We start from the raw sequence: 18,251 nt of genomic DNA, 5'->3' as shown, positions 1-18,251 counted from the left end.
CTGACACCGGGAGCATCTCGATCATCTGAGTTTCCTTGTGGGACTAAATGCACAGTATGTTTAATCCAAGACAGGATCCATGGAGATGATTTGGACTGAATTTAGTCTGGGAAAAGCTCATTACAAAGTAAAAAAGACTCCCCACATACATGCACAATTTTATTCTTACACGTCAATTTAAAGAGACATATTTTGTCACAGCTGCCACATTGAAAAGCATAAATCCATTTTTTCTAATTATAAAGGTCTGGTTATTGTAAATATGTGTTAACCTATGGTTACTTAGTGAAAAACAGTAAACCTGTTATTTACACTTTAGACAACGATATACAAAACAACATTAAATCAAGCATCACACTGAGTATTTACTGACCATGTCTGAACAAAAATTGACCCATTCAGTCAGTGCAGTGGGGATTGGCCTTGTTGCCTGACATCTGTGGGGATCCATTTTAAGAGATTTAAAACAAGAATACAGTAATGCTCTGGGTATGCGTTTTGTTGACAGGAAAACTCATAAGTAGAAAAGAGCTGCTCTGGAGTGAATGGCAAATACACAATCAAGATGTTCCAAAAAGACACTAATTTTACAAGAAACAAGGAGCAAAAACGAAGAAATTGATCACAAGCTCCTAACATACTTGGTAAAATGAAGGTTAATCCATTGGCTTGTGCATCTGTGATGTTGTTAGACATTCGGTAGTTAGCTCATTTGATAGTGTGTTACGCCAAGGCTATTGCAACATCAAAATGTAGGCACCAAATACAATATATTATACTGTAGCCCAATGAGTACACTCATTTATACAAGAATAGTCCTTGTTTTTTGATTGTGTGTTATAAAGCTGAAGGAAATGTCCTCACAGGATGGGACAATTCTGACCACAAAAATTGTACAGTAAGTCCAGCATGTCAGGCTCCTGAATCCTTCTGTTCATAACACCCTGACCTTTCCCAGGCTGCACAACTACAGCCTCACCATCAGGTGGAGGCTCTGTCAACGGGTGCACTTTGTTATCCTTCATCTTAAAGTCAGTAATACCAACAACTGGCAGCGAGCCATTCCTATCTGCCCCCATTTTGGTGTCCCCTGAATTGTCCTTTGGATCTGTGATACTCTCACCGCTCTTGCTAACTATGCTCAGGTCATCCTGACATGCATCTGAGTCACTAGCATGGGGCAAAGAAAAGTAGGTGCACTTCCTTGAAAGTGACTTATTGTCTTCCAGGTCAGACTTTGTGCTAAAAGGGGGACTTGAGGCGTTCTCTTCTGCATCCTCGCATTTTGCTCCGCCTTGAGGAGAGCTTGTGAAGGTTTTGTTTATTCCAACTGGGTCTGAAACAGACTTTCTGATCAGTGTGTTCTCTCTGAGGAGCCATCGGACACTCTCTTCAGGCCCGACTTGTGCGTTAAAAGCAACGCATCGTGTTGCTTCACTTAAGGTGTCCAGTGCATTAGTGGAACTGAAGTAAGACAACTCAGACATGGCTTTGGACCCAGCTATGTGGAAGGGAGAGAAAATGCTTGAGTGTTCTTTCTTTTTCTGTTTTGGCGCAGATGGGGGCCTTTCATTTGCTTCCTCATCAGGATTAGCATCCTTCTTGCCATAAAGCCTTTCAATTGTTCTTCTCACAAAACCTTTGGTGATGGACTTACGTGCTGAATCATCTTCGCCGCTAGACAGCTCACTTGAAGTCTGAGACTGATACCCGCCACTAGCTGAGGTCTCTGCTCTTAACTTGGACAGCTCTGATGTGTTCGGGCTTGGGAAACATCTCTGTCCGGGCTTTACATCTGTGCCACTCTTTGCCAGGAACATTTCCCTGATGTATCTGACCCTGTTGCCTTCAGGCTCTGAGGTTATAACGCCACTGGAATCGTAGCTGAAAGATAATGATGACTGAGGAGCTGACTGGGCGCTGAGAGCTGACTGAGATGGGGGCAATTCAGAGGGTGAATCCTCAACATCCGACTCAAGACAGGCATGTCTTTGCGAAAAACATCTCACAGGAGAACTTTCTGTTGTATTTTTTATCTTCTGGGCATCAGCAACTTGCTTTTCCAGAAGAATTACTCTCTCTGCGACAGATTGGGATGTTATTTCTTCAGACTGATGCTTTAGTTTTTCCACAACCTTTTCACATTTTGTAACTTCAGACTGTGTTACCAATGCAGGAGCTTGCTGATATTTTGTACAGCTCTCTTCTAGGTAACCGTCCATATTAGCTTGTTCCTCCTCTGAGCTTGACTCTTTTTCAGAGTAGCTCAATTCTTCAATCGAGCTGCTCATTTGTTTATCTTCAATCTTTGGTTGTTCTACATGTTCTTCACAGCTGCTGTGGTCATTCCCACTATCCTCATCTGCATTAATGATGTGACACTTTGCTAAACTATCAGACTTTATTAAACTGCTATTGTCTTTTTTGGTATATGAATCCCCTTCTACAGTATTCTGACTTTTATCACAAATGTGTGTATTATCCCCGTGGTGGTCCTCATTGTCTGAGCTGACCTTGTCCTCCTCTGTCTCTTCTATCAACGCTTTACATGTTTGTTCCCTGTGATCTGGAAGATTATCAAGGTGTTTTTCATCCTCCATGGTCCCCTGCTCTTCCTCACTGCCAGACAAACTTTCCCCAATGATGACCTTTAGTCTGTTACATTCAGCCTCAGGTTGCTCTTCCTCTGAAAATGGCTCATCAACATCTGAGATATATGTGCATTCATCAACACTGGCATTCAGTCTCATACAGCTTCCTTGACTCTGCAGTTCCTCCTCTGAGTTAGATGGGCTTGCAGGGTTAGACAAAGCATCTTTGTTGCTCAGCTCCTTACATCCAGCCTCTGGTTGCTCTTCCTCTGACAAAGACTTGTTTTGACTGTATGGGCTGGATATTCTTTCTGTCTCTCTTACATTGAGTTCTATGTCATTATTGGAGCTTGGTTGCTTGTCTTCTTCCTCCTCAGAGTGACTTTCAGGGTTGGACAAATCATCACTCTCCCTGCTCCCATGTTGTATCTCCTTACATTCAACTTCTGATTCCTCTTCTGATCTAAGTTGCTCATCTGCTTCCGAGCTAGACACACTTTGCTCAATGCTCACTTTCTGCTCTAAATCTTTATTGGCACTTGACGTGTCCTGCTCTTCCTGTTCTGAACCTGACTCAGCATCATGGGGGAGCTCCTTGTCAAGGATACTCATGTTCCCCTGACTGTGCATCTGCAGCTTATTGCCTTTCATGTCTTGCTTCTCTACCTCAGAGGTACAATTGTCTTGTTCAAGATTTGTCGTGCTGCTGATTACGCCATTCATGTTTGCCTTTTCTTGGTTGGATTCGTCTTCATTGTGGCCGTGCTGCTGTTTTTTCTCGCCCTGATTTTCTTGATTTTCTACCTCCATACATGCCTTCATAACCTCCGCGTTCTCATTTACAGACAGTACTGTACTGTAAAGCTGTCTTTCTTCTGGTATCTGCTCATCATTAGGTTCAGCTGGTCGAAATTTGGCCGCACTGTTCTGCCCATATTGGCTATCCTCTTCTTTAGTTGCCTGATCAGTTGTTTTGTCCTTCGCTGTCTCTGTTATACTACCCATGCTGGGTTGTTCTGGCTGGTTAATGTCTGTGAATTTTTTAATGATGGAACTCAGATCAGCATTAGCTTTCTCATCTTGAGTAACATCTTTGACATTAGCAGCACCCTCTATGGAGAAATGGGATATCTTGGCATCTTCACTGATCCTGGCAGACATCTTTTCTTTATCGTCACTGTCACTTTTGACACCCATTGAAAGAGAGGCCAATTCGTCCTTGAGCTTCTCAGGTATGTCAAGATTATCCATGATCTCATCAATTACATTTTCATCAATGCCACAGTCTTTTTCAGGACTCACTTCGGTTACGAGTTCTTGCTGTGAATCATTTCGTGTTGAGCTGCGACTCTTGCATTTGTCGCTGAGTTCCTGAAAGCCCTTCCAGCTTTGCAGGAGCTGCTTCGAAGCTGACCGCTGTAAATCTGACAAACTAACTTTTAGCTCGTGGGAATCCTCAATGCTGGCAATTTCTCTGAGAGAATCAATCATTTTTAAAGCCTCGGCACAGCTGACATTGTTTGCATTCAGCTCTTCCATGTTTATGTTAGTTATGCCTTCCTTTAGGGTCATGACGGACAGGAAAGCGAGGAGAGCTTTAGATGATGAGCCAAACGTAGAAACCACATGAGAGGAGAAGTCAGGCAGGCTGTTGGACTTTTCCAGACATGAGGGACGTTTCTTCTGTGTAATTTGTCTAATTGACTTTATTGAGTAGCAGATCTCCTCAAGCACCGGTGTCATGTTTGGCTGATTTGCGATGTTTAATGGCTGTGGCATTGTTTGTGCTTCTTTAATGGATATCTCTTGATCTGCTGTCATAAGTTCATCTGTCTTGTTCGCCTTACTGTCATCACTCTGATTTTTGTCCAGTTCAGCTGCTGATTTTATTGACTGTGGTGTTTGGTGACCTTTTCTTTCAGCTGATGTTTTCCTTTCCGTCTCATCTGTTGACTCTGACGCACTGTCTGAGGAGAGATTTCTGGAGAGCAACTTCCTACTTGACTTGTATCTGACAGGTGGTGACACCATGTCCAAAGACTGAGAATATGGAGATAGCTTCTTTTGCAATTTTGATTGATAAAGCATCTGCTTTCTCTCAGTGGAGGGGCTAACGTTCGGCGTTGCACGTTTTTGTATGCCAATATTTGGTGACATAGTTTTATCATGGTGTAATGATAATTTTGGAGAGTTATGAGGACTTTCTGAAGAAAATTTCTTGGTTTTGGATTTTCTCTCTGGAGACTGACTGCTCATAAGTTTGACTTTTTTCACCAAGGGTTTAGGTGATGATGCCTCTTTCTGAGTTAGAGATTGTGTTGCATTTGTTTCAGTCTCTTTAAATGGAAGATTGCTTGGTGTTGGAACCTCATTTGATGAAACACTGGTTGATGACATTCTCTCTTCAGACGTTGAACTAGGATGAGATGTAGAAGTACAACATGTCAGACTACTTTTCAAATTCAAGATGCTGTTTGATTGCTGTGTCTCTTCTGGTGGGGTTTCATTCAGTTGTGTCCCTGTATAACAGATGCCGTTCGGCAGCACATTATCACCCACTGTGTTGATAGGAGTAGATGATGGCCTTGTCTCTAAAGTGGCATCGCTACATAAAGTATATTTATCCAGACGAGCCTTTCTGAGAGACATTTTCCTGTCAAGAGACAGATTACTGACCAAAGGGGCCCTTTTAATAGATTGAGTTCTTGGTAATGGTGCCTTCCCCAGCGTGGAAGGAATGTCAGTCTGAATTGATGTTGTCATTTCTGTTGTGTGGTCGCTAGGTGATGTGGCCTTGTCAGATGTAGGACTGATGGATAATGGATGATTATCTGACATTTGACTGCTCACTGATGAGACCCTGTACAATGGGCTACTGGCAACTGAGGATACATCCATCGCATAATATTCAGTGTTTGATAACTCTGTATTTTCATCAGGAAGTGGTGGTGGTGGTGGTAGTGGTAGCTCCATTGAAAGTATATCGGAAGGTGTTGCTTCTTGAAGTGAGATTTGGATTGGACTTGATTTATTTTCCACTTGACTGCTTGAAGCCATTTCTGTTGAGGTCTTATTGGATAGTGGGATTGTTTCAGAACAGATATGATTTGGGAGAGGCTTTATTTCTTCTATATTATTCTGAGCTAAACTGTTGTTGTTTTCTGTGTCTGTAGTGGTTGTACAACTATGGACGATTTCCTGATTCACTGTGGTTTTCTCCATTGATGCACTTGATAATTTGTTTTCAAAGGACTGGACTCTCTGTTTGACAGAAGCTCCTTGCACATTCTCAGGCGGTAGTTCAGTTTTGAGAGTTTGACGTGTTTTTATTTCTGACATCTTCTCCAAACATGTTACCTCCTTTGCCACAATCATCAAGCCGTTCTTGTTTTCAGACTCCCCACACCTGCCATTTTCTGTTTGTACAAGAGTAACTGCCTCTGTTTCTAAAGTTTTGCTTTCCTCATCTGGGTAAGTTGTGGGGTTAAGATTGGCTTTCTCCAGCCATTTTTCCACATATTCATAAGTAACAGAGCTGGAGGAGTTAAAAGCAGACAGTGATATGCTTTCACCAACATCATAGGACTCGTTTAAGTTCTTTTTCTCCTGATGAATTGATGTCTGCCGTGTCAGTGTACCCCGTGGTGGACTTACTTCGCTGGGAGCAACATTCAGCCTGCTTTTTTCAAAAGAAACTGTCTCGCTAGTGTTTTCTTTCAATGCTGATGGAATATTTGGGTCTTTGAGAATAATTTTTTTGGTGTCATCCGACTGTTTTGAGCTTTCTGTTGTAACACCCCCATCTCCATTTTGTGTTAGTCCCTTTTTGAACTTCATCATGCTTTTTGTTGATTTTGATTTAGTCCCATAAATTTTCTTAATGAACCCAGCGCTGGAGAAAGTTTTCACTTTCTTACGTTTCTGTGTTGCTCCTGTTGAATTTTCATTTGGTCTTCTTCCCGGTGACATTAACCGACGGACACGTTTGTTGATCACTTTGGGTCTCGAGGACACCCTCTTATCTTTATTGACCTCTCTTTGTTGAGGCTTATCTTTGCCTTGAGTGGGCTTTAAGAATTTTTGCTGGGCATTTGTTGTTTGAATTGCACCAGTCTTCAATGAGGGCAAAGTTAAATCAGATGTTACTGACATGCTCTCAGCTCTCCAGATGCTAATTGACTCAGAAGCTGTTGATGGTCTCCAGAGCTCGGGTTCAAAGTCATTATTGGAGGAGAGGTGTCCAGTGTCTGAGGTAGCTGGCCTGCAAAAGGGAACCCCAGAAGCAGACATATCCTGTGCACAAAGGTTTGCAAGGAAGTTATCATGGCAGGTCTGCTGTTCATATATATGTAAGACAGTTTCAGTGACCTCCTCTCCAGATTCAATCTGTAGAATTTCAGTCATCCCTGCTGATTTGAAAGTGGATACATTTCTGACGTTTATATTGTTGGCATCCACAGAACAAAGTCTTCTAGGTTTGGGCACTGGTCTAGCGCTACTCTGTTTGACCATGCAGTACTGCTCTGTCATGGCTCCATCTTCTGTCTGCTCTATGTACGAGTAAGAACCAACCATCCCTTCCTGAATCCCATCTGCCGTCACTGAATTTATGCTCTCCATAGAGGCTTGCTTTTTTCTAATTTGCTTGTGCCCCGGTGTAGGAGCTCTCCTGGGGGACACCACATCCATCTGTGCTTTGATATTATCCTCTTCATTACTACTTTCGCTGAACACTCCATTGCCAAGCGATGGTGGATCCTCGTCGTTGTTATCCTTAGTTTTGTCCTTGTTGATGGTGTCAATGGAGATAGCAGGACTTTGTAAATCCAGAGAGTTTGACTTTAGTGAGACGATCTCCTGCTCTGCCACAGACTCCGATAAATGGCTTGCATTGCACTGATTGGCCAAACTTGAGCGTGTCAGAGTGGTTGTCCAATGGATTGTTTCCTCCTCCTTAACTGTCAGCCGCACCCTCATCTCCACTGTCATGCTACCATCTTGGTTCACGCGAAAGGACTTCTCAATGTCGTCCTCTGTGGGCAGCGTGCAGTCCTGCCCTCCTGCTCCATCACCAAGGCAGATGTCGCCCTCTGTTTCTGCTACTGACTCCAGTACACGGCCTGATTCCAACTCAGCAGAGTTTGTGTGGTCACTGGGTAGGTCACACGAACCTTCTGCGATGGAGTTATGGATCCGATTCACAATATACCTCTCGGATGAGGGGGAGAAATTTCTTGTCTTTGAAGTATATGATCGGGACTTCTTTTTACCTTTTCATCCAGTCAAAAGAGCCGATCAGGTACGAAAAAGGTTCATATCGATAATTAAGTAAAAGTGTCCAAAGGTTTCAGGTAAGAATTCAAGAAGAAACCCAGTATGCATGAAAGAAGAAGAAAGAGAAAAAAGAAAAGTTAGAAAGATAGTACAGCAATTCAGACAGACAGTCACGTAGACAGTGTATGTAGGCCATCCACGGTATTATGCGTAATATCATTGCCTCAGCACTTTCCCAATCTTCATCCCATGAGAGCAGGTAGATTACTACAGACCCACTGTATGTGTTATACGATCCACTGATGAGCGTACATGTTCTCATCAACTAAATAAAGCAAAATGATTACATAGCGAGCCATTAAAAAACATATATGTAAACTTACGGTTTAAAGCCTTTAGTCTTCTGAGGCCCATTCGGTTGGTCAGCAGCTTTGTTGGAGCTGGTGATATCTGTGCATGGTAGTTTGCAGGCTTGAATGGCTCCTTGCCTGCGGCCACTACAATCCCAGAGCACAATATCAAGCCTGGAAAACCATCCACCTGCAGTGGACAGAAAAATTAAGGGATTTGTCACTCTAATGGCATTTTTGTAGATTGAATAGGAAGAAAATTATTAACCTTGAATCTACATATGTTAGGGAGTGATGTAATTGCAGATTACATGTATATGTATGACAAGTCTAAATAAATGTATTTTGTTAAAATGGCACTTTGCAATTTCGTGTTGAATTTACAATAGATCTTAGACCCAAAGCCTTACAGTGCACTATCCCAGAAGGCCTTTCTACGTATTAAGGTGAGTTGCTAAAGGAGCTTAACACTTTCTCTCCTCATGTGATGGTTTTTACAGTCCAAGTGTTGTATTTTTTGCATTGACAGAGGAGAGCACTCACACGTCTGCCATCAGAAGTGTGTAATTTCACCACATGAAACTGGATGAGCTCTGAAATATATTCCAGGATGGACGCAAAAGTGGGTGTAGTCCTCTTGTGAAGCGCCACACTGTGTTTTACAGTGGGGTCACCATTGCGAAAAACCAGTAGCCTCCTTGGTGTGCGTACAAACACCGCCTCCTTCTTGTGGATGTTCCGGCCAGGGAAAAACCTGGCCTGCTGCACTGTCTGACGACGGGAACTAGCAGGCCTGGTGTGGTACCAGGGGGGGAGCTTCTTCCTGGCCAGCATCAGGTTGATAGGTTTTACCTTACGGCTGTCAGAGCAGATGTAAGATTTCCCATCCTCCAGTTCATCCAAAGTATAGATTGCATGAACCCCCCGAGGAGTGGTGATGTTCCTCACCCCAAACGGCAAGGGAACCTTTTTAGAGAGACTGTCCAGGAGTGCATCAAATGTTTTGAAGGTGCGGTTGTTGATGACCATGCGCAGACCGTTGAACTGAGGATCTCCACTTTTGTAGAAGCAGACCCTCTTTGACAGGATAGGGTCAATGATACTTGGGTGGCGTGGGGTGCCAAAGGTGTGCCCACTCCCTGTGGACTGGTCATGGGCAACCCTCCGAATCCCCATCTCATTCATGATTGCTGATTGTCTGAAAGGGGAGGAAAAGACAAATAAAGAAATTAGAAGGTTTCCTGTTTTTTCCACTTTATTGATTGAGGTTCTGTGTGGTGGACGATACAATAAATGTTGAGACAATTATGTTTTTTAATCCTTAGTAGAAAAGCTTCCACAGAATCAATGGTGTGGAGGCCCTGAAGGTTTCTGAAGTTGCTTCTTCACATGAAACATTGCACATTTTTACAGTAAACAATAACTTCAAAGATATCGTCTCTTTGTTTTGACCAATTTTATAAATATATAAAGAAAATTGTATTATATAACATAATAACATAATTATGAGAGGACTTAAACATGGTTTGTTTATGGTTTATCAAAAGAGATATATGCTTGTCATAGGACTTCTGCAATTGAGCAAACACACAAACAAAATGCCATGTTCAAGACAGCTTGAAACATTTCTAACTTGTAAACAGCTGAATGACGTCTTGCAAACATATGTTGTTTACTTTGTGCGACTGTGTCTGTTGGGTGATGTGACCTGACTTCTGGGAAACCTGCCACATGAACGGCATCTTCAATTATTTGATTACATGGGTTTTAACAAAACCTTAGACCCTAACATGTGATACAGAAATGTTTGGCAGATTATTCTCTTTTACCAGTTTTATGATTTACTGAAGTAGTACCTTTAGCATAATTATAATGGTATAAGAATAATTTTCTACAATGTTTCAGATTTATGCTTTTAATGTAGAAAATGTTTATAACATTTTTCAACAATTAAAACAGTCTAATGATCTATGAAAACGGAAACCGTATGTTGTATCACATAACTGATGTCTCAAAACACTTAAAATCAATTAATCAAAACTTTTAAAACATTGAATTGCGAAATTGTTGAGCCTTTCACATGAAAGATAAAGTGATAAATTACAGAATGTTCTTTCCATTGAATATATTAAATGTCACTTTAAAAAAAGATATTTAATGGTTTAAGTTGTATGTATTATTTAATATGAGCAGTATTGGTATTATTTGTCAGTAGACCAGCATTAGTTTTTTTTTCAGAAATACTTATTTGTAGTAATTGTTAGTGACAATAAGAAAACAAGATCTGGCTAAAATTTATGGACATTGCATTTCTAATGCGGCAGGTGTAACACATAAGTACAGATTATCACTGGAGGCGGTGAATAAACGAGCAAACAGACAAAAGTTGAAGGATTTTAAAGTGAACTCACCTACGCCGGCATCATGAAATTCCCAACCACTTTGAAAGAATCCATAAAATATTATTTCCTGCTCTACATGATGACTTGCTGTTGGACTAACTGCACAGCAACAGCGCAGTGTATTTCGGGAGACACCATCATGGTTAATTTGCTTAATCTTTGCTCAAAGTTAATCTCCACTGCAAGTGCAGTGCTCGGAAATCCTCTTCAGAAAGGTGTGTGACACAGATGCATATGGAGCTGTCATAGCAGGGCGAAGAGGTGGAATAGGAACCTGAGATTTGTTTATTAGATGTTTTATTATGTTAAATAGGCCTGAAACACATTTGCAAAGAAGATATCCCTGGGAATATATCGTCAATGAGGTTTTTGCTAAACCAAAACATTTTAAAAGAAAAACATTTTCAGCAAAAAAGTCACAATGACTTACAAGTGGAAAATAAAAAATATAAGAAGACAAAGGGAGCTCATATTAAACTGACACACGTTTATGTTTTGAGAGCAGTTTAGACCTGTTGTATTAGAGTATAATAAAGCATCATTCAGTGTTTTGTACTTGTGTTTTATTCTTATTTGGGACTTAAATAAGAGCAACGCTGCACCTGCAGAAGATTGTACAAACTAAAAGGAGAGCGAGATTTTCTCCACCAGCGGCAGCAGATGGTAACTTGTAATATTCGTGCCAGGTTGTAATCTCGTTGAAGGCCTCTTTAGATAATAAGGATTAAGGAGCTGTCCATTCGCAGGACGCTTTTAGAAGAGCACTTGTCTTCAGTGAAAGAGGTAAACATTCACCTTAATAAATCTAAATAATGAGAAATCAGATTTATTATCAGTTAATTAAGTTATTTCAGAGATTAGTATTGTCTTTGGAGATCCTGTGTGATCTGAACACATACAGTACATGTTGGTATGAAATAAGAAATAAAAAAATTACATGTTCATTCCTTTAATTGCATAGATAAAGACTTCTACCAAAATAAATGTTCTAGAAATACAATTAAGTTTAGAAGGGTAGTGGTGTCCAGTAGATTAGGTTGAACTGGATTAGTGGGGGTATTAGCCAGTCATGTATACACTTAACCATGAACTGTAACGAATTGCATAACAGTTACTAAAACTGAGTCTATTTCTGTAGTGAAATGGGATTAGCCAACAAGGGGTAACTTCATTCCACAGTAAACCTGGGGCTGAAGTTTGGGAATATACAAAAGTTATCAGGTTTCAGCTCAGTATAAAAGGATGAAGTGATGACACTGTCATACTGTTTAGTTTACCGCTGTAAAAATATCTCAGGTGTGTATGAAAGACACGATATGTGCTGTAGGAAAGAATCCCTGCTGAGCACGACCAGACACAAATTCAGGAATGCCAACGGGAGTGCCTGGCTGATGACCTGTTCCCAAAACAACAAGTAGCACAAAAATGTGAAAAATCCTTCAAAGGAAACTGGGGTGGGGGGGTGGGGTCGAGGGGGGGAGACAATGGAGGAAGCCCTCAGAGTAAACAGGTAGGTCTGAGGCCTGGATGCCGCTCATTCCAGCCCTCCACTGCAGAGATAAGAGAAGCAAATGTTGAAACCAAGCGGGAAAAAGCGGCTGGTCACACTGATACAGCAGCAGAGATCCTGCCAAACATACCCGAATCAGACTGAAAATAGGCCTGCGCTGAAGCTCTGCACTCAAAGTAGCATGACAGGTAATAGCAACAAATGTCTAAAGCTCCATTTGTCACATAACCTTCCACGTCACAGAGTTATAACGAACCAGCTGGTGATATGAATACTGTTATTTTTCCTTCACATGATTACACGTGAAATCACACGCCGCCATGACAGAGATATCTGTCTCTGCGTTCCGGGTGTATTGTCACCCCTGCCATGCTCTATTTTTAAGTCCTAGCGCCTATACTGCAACTAATTGGCGCCAAGTTAGATTCAAACCTATGCTGTTAATGGGAAAAAATGTGTGATATGTTTTGGCCCTTGTCCCCTTTCTATATTTGGCCCAGCGTCCTCTATGCAGCTGCTCCTCCAGATCTGTCTGCCTGTGTTCCCATCAAACACCTCTCTTCAGTCTGCATATTGCCTCAATTCGAGGGAAGCCAGCTTCAGTCAGCTCTTGCTTAAAAGGGAAGAAATACATTGGTGACCACACAGAAAATGAAAGCAGTTTATTCTGAAGTTGTGCCGCGTTTAGCCTCTGTAGTGTCATTTTAAAATAAACTGCCCAGCTCATTTTGTAGCCCTTGTAAGAACTGGTTAAAGTTCCAAGCACTGCAGCTGTCAGGAATTCAATTATAAGTGATACAGCTGCACTGTGACCAGCAGCAGTTTTAAACATTCACTTCAATTAAAAAGCAAGGCAGCTGATCCTTATAAACTCCTCTTGCACCCAAACTATCTCTTCAAGTTTTTGTTTTACAAAATATAACACAATGTTGATGAATTCCATGTTTCCCATGAGGGTAGTTTAATGTGAGCTCAAAAAGACTTGGCAGACGTTGAGTCTAAAATATGCTTACTATTCAAAATTCCATTCAAGTTACATGATGTTACACATTTTTTCCTCCCTTAACTTCCACTGGAATTCCCAGATTTTGAATGAATCCCTGCCAAACAGGACTCATAAGGTCACAACACCGCCTGTCCCCTCCCCTCCAAAACCCCTCTCACAGCAGTCAGAGGTCCCCACCCCATCCATTTTGAGCGCTCTGTATCAGCTGTGCCAAGCTTTTAATCTGCCTGGTGACATCCCAGTGTTTCCTGCATGGGACAGAGGGAGAGATAAGCACACTCCTCTGTGCGGTAAATCACTCCACACTCCCACTCGTTCACTGATATGACCATTATTCAATTAGGCTGCACTCAAACTGACCATAATTCTTTGTAATTACAATCAGAGGGTCTGTGATTTTTTTTTCTTCACATTATTTGTTGAATTGTAAACATTTAAAAAAGGGTATTGCCAGCACATATTTATATTTTATAATTTTATTATAAAGGACTGCCCAAATTAGCCTACCACTTTTAAGTGAATTTCCTCTGCAATCCAAGAAACAAGAGCAGAGACACTGATACAAAGACAAGGCATTTACACTTGAAAACACTACACTGAACTGAAAGAGGTTTGTCAACCTCTGACCTTAAGTAATGTTAAGGAGGGATAACCCACATTGCATCCAGCAAATCTTGACATTATGACTAATGTTAGCTAATGTTATATTAAAGAGGTGGTATTATGCTCATTTTCCGGTTCAAAATCCTATTTAGTACCAGAACAGGTTTACATGGTTTAATTTTCAAAAAACACCATATTTTTTGTCATACTGCACATTGCTGCAGCTTTTCACCTTGTGTGTGAACGCTTCATTTTAGCTATGGAGTGATACATCTTGTCTCTAGATGATCTTTGTTGGGAGTTGCACATGAGCCGTTCCTAGTTAAGGACTCCTAACCAATCAGAAGCAGGGAAGGGCGGGCCAATGAGAAGAGAAGAGGGCCAATGAGTGTCGGAGTAGCCTCTTGGCAAGCCTTAGCTTTCATCTCTGTGAAGTCATGGGGATGAAAGGAAGCAGCTGGACTACAAACAAGCTGTTTTCAAGCAGTTCAGAGCAGAGTTTTCTATGGGAGATGGGAACTCCCTTTGCGCTGGATTTCGGGCTTTTTCACTTTGCAAACCTATTACATGCACAAAAAAGGTGTATAACTCAATAAAGAAGAGGGGGAAAGCCAAAAAGCACCATTATGCCAAGCCTGTATTTTGGAAAAAAAACAAAACATGTAGGCCTCCTTGTGAAGCCATTTCATTACAATGCTTACTGTAATATAGTAATATATCATAGTAAGCATACTTTAAGCATAAAAGAGTAAGCACAAAATTTCAAGTAGCATATTATTTTCTGTTGACTGTCAACATTAGCTAGAAGGTTAACTAGCATTAATTAGCAAGCTAACAGTTAGACTTAACCGACATAACTGACAGAACAGACACATTAGAAACAGAGACGTTTGACGTGGAAATCGATTTATTTATTAGCTATAGGTTGTATGTTATTAAGAAGCGTTAGCCAAATACACACATTTTGCAATCACATTGCTTTGAGTAATGTTAAATATTAGTAAAGGGATAACCCACATAGCACCTAGTTTCAATGGCTTACCATTAGGCTATTGCTAATGTTAGCTAACGTCACCATAGCCAATTAAGCCATACGTTCTTGAAAAAAACATGTATTATATATATATATTAATGTGCGTGGTGACCCATGGTGACATGGTTAACTTGTTAGCTAACAGGTAGCCTTAAATGTATACAGCACTGATACTACTTTTTCAGTCTTGGCCAAAATGGCAGCTGACTTTAGAGACAATAAATCAACACAGGAGCGAGACATGGACTGAAAAAATGCTTGTATGAAGTAAACAAAGACAAAATGTTCACTGGCAGATTAAAGCATTATGTGTCAAGTTAGTGTCTTTTGAACGTCTGCAAATTGTGAGAATACAGTATATCAACAACCAAGCCTCTGAACAGCAATATAAATACTGATATGCACAGAATGTGGACTATTATTCTCCAGAGGGCAGTGGCAGGCCTCTTCACCAAAGGGCTTGAAACCACATGGCTGTTAGCTTTGGAGGACCGGGCGGAGGGCCAGTCCGCTGACGGGACAACCTGGCTACGCACGACCCAGATAGCAGCCCCGGGTGAGGAGTGATTTATCCGTCTGTGCTCGCATCAGACAACCTCACTCTGATTAAGGGTCAGTCACTGAGCGACAGAGCTGAGTGTAGTGGAGAAGGCGAGACAGGCAGCCTCCCTGTGTGAGACACTGGCATCCTGACCGCCACACAAATGGACTTTCCAGACGCAAACAGCACATGTACAATGAACACACACACGTTCACCAGCAGGCATATACACAGGAATGTGCACGTAGTCATAATTTCTCCTATGTCTTTTATTCATTAAAACTAGCTGATTTATACACACACACACACACACACACACACACACACACACACACACACACACACACACACAGCAGAGCCAAGATAAAGACTCATTGAGCTGGCCTTGACATATGCTCAACCCGATAACAAAAGGAAGTGGTGAATCTGAGTTGCCCACTGTTTGCCTTGTCTCTGTGGGCTGTTAAAGATCAGTGTTCCTGCTGTACAGGGTTCACAAACAGGTTACCATCTCCATCAATTATAATGGAGATCTATTGTATGCATACACTTCAAGGAACTTCTGCAGGGGTGACCCATGTCACTCTTTCATGTACTCGTAGTTGTAATTTTAAGTAAATTCTAAGATGAGTAGTTCTGTTGATAGTTAATGGATTTAAAATAAAATTATTGATTGATAAAATAAAATATATGATTGTGAACTCAACTGCTACTGATTAACTTACAGTTACGGCCAAATCAGCAATATATTTTATTTATTAACTTATAATAGTAAGGACATGTATGAGGAAGCTCTTGTAAAGATGGACATTAGTTTGAGGAAAATCATAGTGATTTGTTGGTAGGTATGTTTTCATGTAATGCTTACAGTCCATTACTATATCAAAAAATGTCCCATTCCTTTATTATTTTGAGAGCTGATTCCAGTTTTCATTGCATCTGCCACCTCGCACATTTAAATATCACACAATTTCAGCCCTATAATGCTACCCAAATGTAAAAAAAAAAGTCACACAACCCCAGCTGCTACTTCACTTATACCCTTGCATTTGTAATATTAAATCTGTTGTCCTTACTCCCCCTACACCCTGTGATGTCCTGTGTTGGTTTCTCTTTCTTTGGTTTCCTTTGTTGTAGTTACTGCTGTTGTTCACAGTGACCATCTGTGACTAAGTAGCTGTCGCTCTGAGGCCTCATCCACACTACTCCGTTTTTGTTTAAAACAGAGTTTTAAAACAAATACGATCTCCGTCCACACCAGTGTTTTAGCTGCGTTTTAGAGTTGATCTCTCTCTCCATTAAAACGAATGAAAACGCACGTCTAGTGGCCGTTCATGTACACTGGGCATGCGTGTGCCGGTGTAAACATGATGCAGATGGTCTATTCCGTAGTTACAGAAGATTTGGCGAAAGAACAAAGTAATGCAGACAAAGAATCAGACCAGATTACAATAACGAGCTGGGACTGTTACTGAATGTGACACGGGAGTGTGGCGGTGAAAAACAGAGTCGCTGCAAAGTAAACGGCGACATGCACAGTACAAGTGTAGGCGGATAAGTGTTATTTGCATGGTGCAGAATATTTTACTAAAAGTGCCAAGTCAAAAACTCTGTCAGTAGCATCGTATTTTCTGCTTTGCATGATTTATGAGACCCAATCAGAGAGCCGAGCGAGAGCGTCTGCGGCATCCTTTCTAAAGTCCTTCATTTTTGTCTGTCTGCACTGAAACCCCTCCCCAGAGTTTCAAAACAAAAAACAGGGTCGGCAGCGTTTTCAAATTTCTCCGTTTTAGGTCTTCGTTTTCGCCGTTTTAGTCTGGACGGGAGGTGCAAACGTAGCACGAGGTCTCTGTCTTCAAACAAAAACACAGTAGTGTGGATGGGGCCTGAATCTTCCTTCTACGTCACTAATATTTAAATCATGTAGCCTACAGCCCTTTTGCTTGAGCAAGAATATCAACTTCTCTTTCCAGTTCAGCAGTTGAACTGTGTGTTGAAATAAATTATGCTTTCAATGTTGCTCTTTGTGCTCAGAGTTTAGAGTAAAAGTAACTAAAATGGTTTGCATCTTGTTTTGAGATACTGACATGACCAAAATGACAATGATGGGACATTTTATTCATCACCGTGGACAAGGGAGAGGTTCAGGAAAATAAAAGCAGCATGATCTGTAATGGGATAATAACTACTCTTACAAGAGTTTACCTGCAAATAATAGTTATTCCACTTGTAAAGGAGCCTCACAAACACTACATTTTAACATGTAATGTACTATTGTTTAATGAGAAAATACCTTCCAGATTAATTGCAAGGGGTCCTACAAACATGTTCATATCTCAAAAGACAGAAATAAAATGATCCTTGACAAAATAAAACAGTATTACAAGAGACAATTTAAAAAAAGACAACAAACAAACAGTAATCATTTACTGCAGGGTGGTCATTATGGACATGGCACTTTATATATGTGTAATATATAAGTATAAATACAGAAAATGTCATGTAGACTTATTATAAAGTTGGAGTGACTATGTTGTAAAGCTGCCATAAATAATGCAAGTTTATAAGTATGTTTGTCCATCAAACTGTATATCTGAAGCTGTATATGAGTGGATCTTCATTTGGATCTAAACTTACATTAAATTTAGTATTATGAGATAATGAGATAACATTTTTACAAACTTTAAATGTCTTGCTGTTTGCTGTAATTGTTCTCACCATGTTGCTCAAAAATACATTAATACACGTAGGCCTATTTTGTGATGTCCGTTTTGTTTGAATTGCATTATAACAAACCATTTTAGTGACACGTACAAGTAACGGTACTTATGACAGCGGAGCCGGGGCTTGAAAAACCCGGCTGTGCGTGACCACAGCAGGACTTCTCTGAGGGATTACTGGGTCGTGCCTCGACCTCACCTGGATCCATGGGACAGCAGGT

The 18,251-nt window shown here is 40.9% G+C and overlaps 1 protein-coding gene across 1 annotated transcript; it reads right to left on the bottom strand.

Annotated features, from left to right (window-relative positions):
* Positions 1-860: 860 nt before the first annotated feature.
* Positions 861-9,400, bottom strand: LOC119883738 (oxygen-regulated protein 1-like). The gene is made up of 6 exons (XM_038694405.1): positions 8,759-9,400; positions 8,249-8,405; positions 6,742-7,861; positions 5,949-6,126; positions 2,514-4,247; positions 861-1,931 (listed from the first exon to the last, which is right to left on the bottom strand). Exons 1-6 carry the CDS (start codon positions 9,398-9,400, stop codon positions 861-863), a joined length of 4,902 nt encoding a protein of 1,633 aa, XP_038550333.1.
* Between the last annotated feature and the right edge of the window lie 8,851 nt (positions 9,401-18,251).

The sequence above is a fragment of the Micropterus salmoides genome, unplaced genomic scaffold (assembly GCF_014851395.1).
Source record: "Micropterus salmoides isolate LMB-PRFRI ecotype aquatic unplaced genomic scaffold, ASM1485139v1 Ms_hic_scaffold_1, whole genome shotgun sequence".
Classification (NCBI taxonomy): domain Eukaryota; kingdom Metazoa; phylum Chordata; class Actinopteri; order Centrarchiformes; family Centrarchidae; genus Micropterus; species Micropterus salmoides.
The sequence above is the reverse complement of the archived record's forward strand: the minus strand, read 5'-3'. Positions and strand labels throughout refer to the sequence as shown.

What these genes read in the sequence shown, in the direction of transcription:
- LOC119883738 (XM_038694405.1), bottom strand. Translation starts at nt 9,400, where the DNA reads ATGAATGAGATGGGGATTCGGAGGGTTGCCCATGACCAGTCCACAGGG. An exon ending in TGATGATTGTGGCAAAGGAG is followed by an intron (nt 4,248 to 5,948) that starts GTAACATGTTTG and finishes TGTCTGGAAAAG; the next exon opens with TCCAACAGCCTGCCTGACTT. An exon ending in AAGAGACAGAGGAGGACAAG is followed by an intron (nt 1,932 to 2,513) that starts GTCAGCTCAGAC and finishes CCCCCATCTCAG; the next exon opens with TCAGCTCTCAGCGCCCAGTC.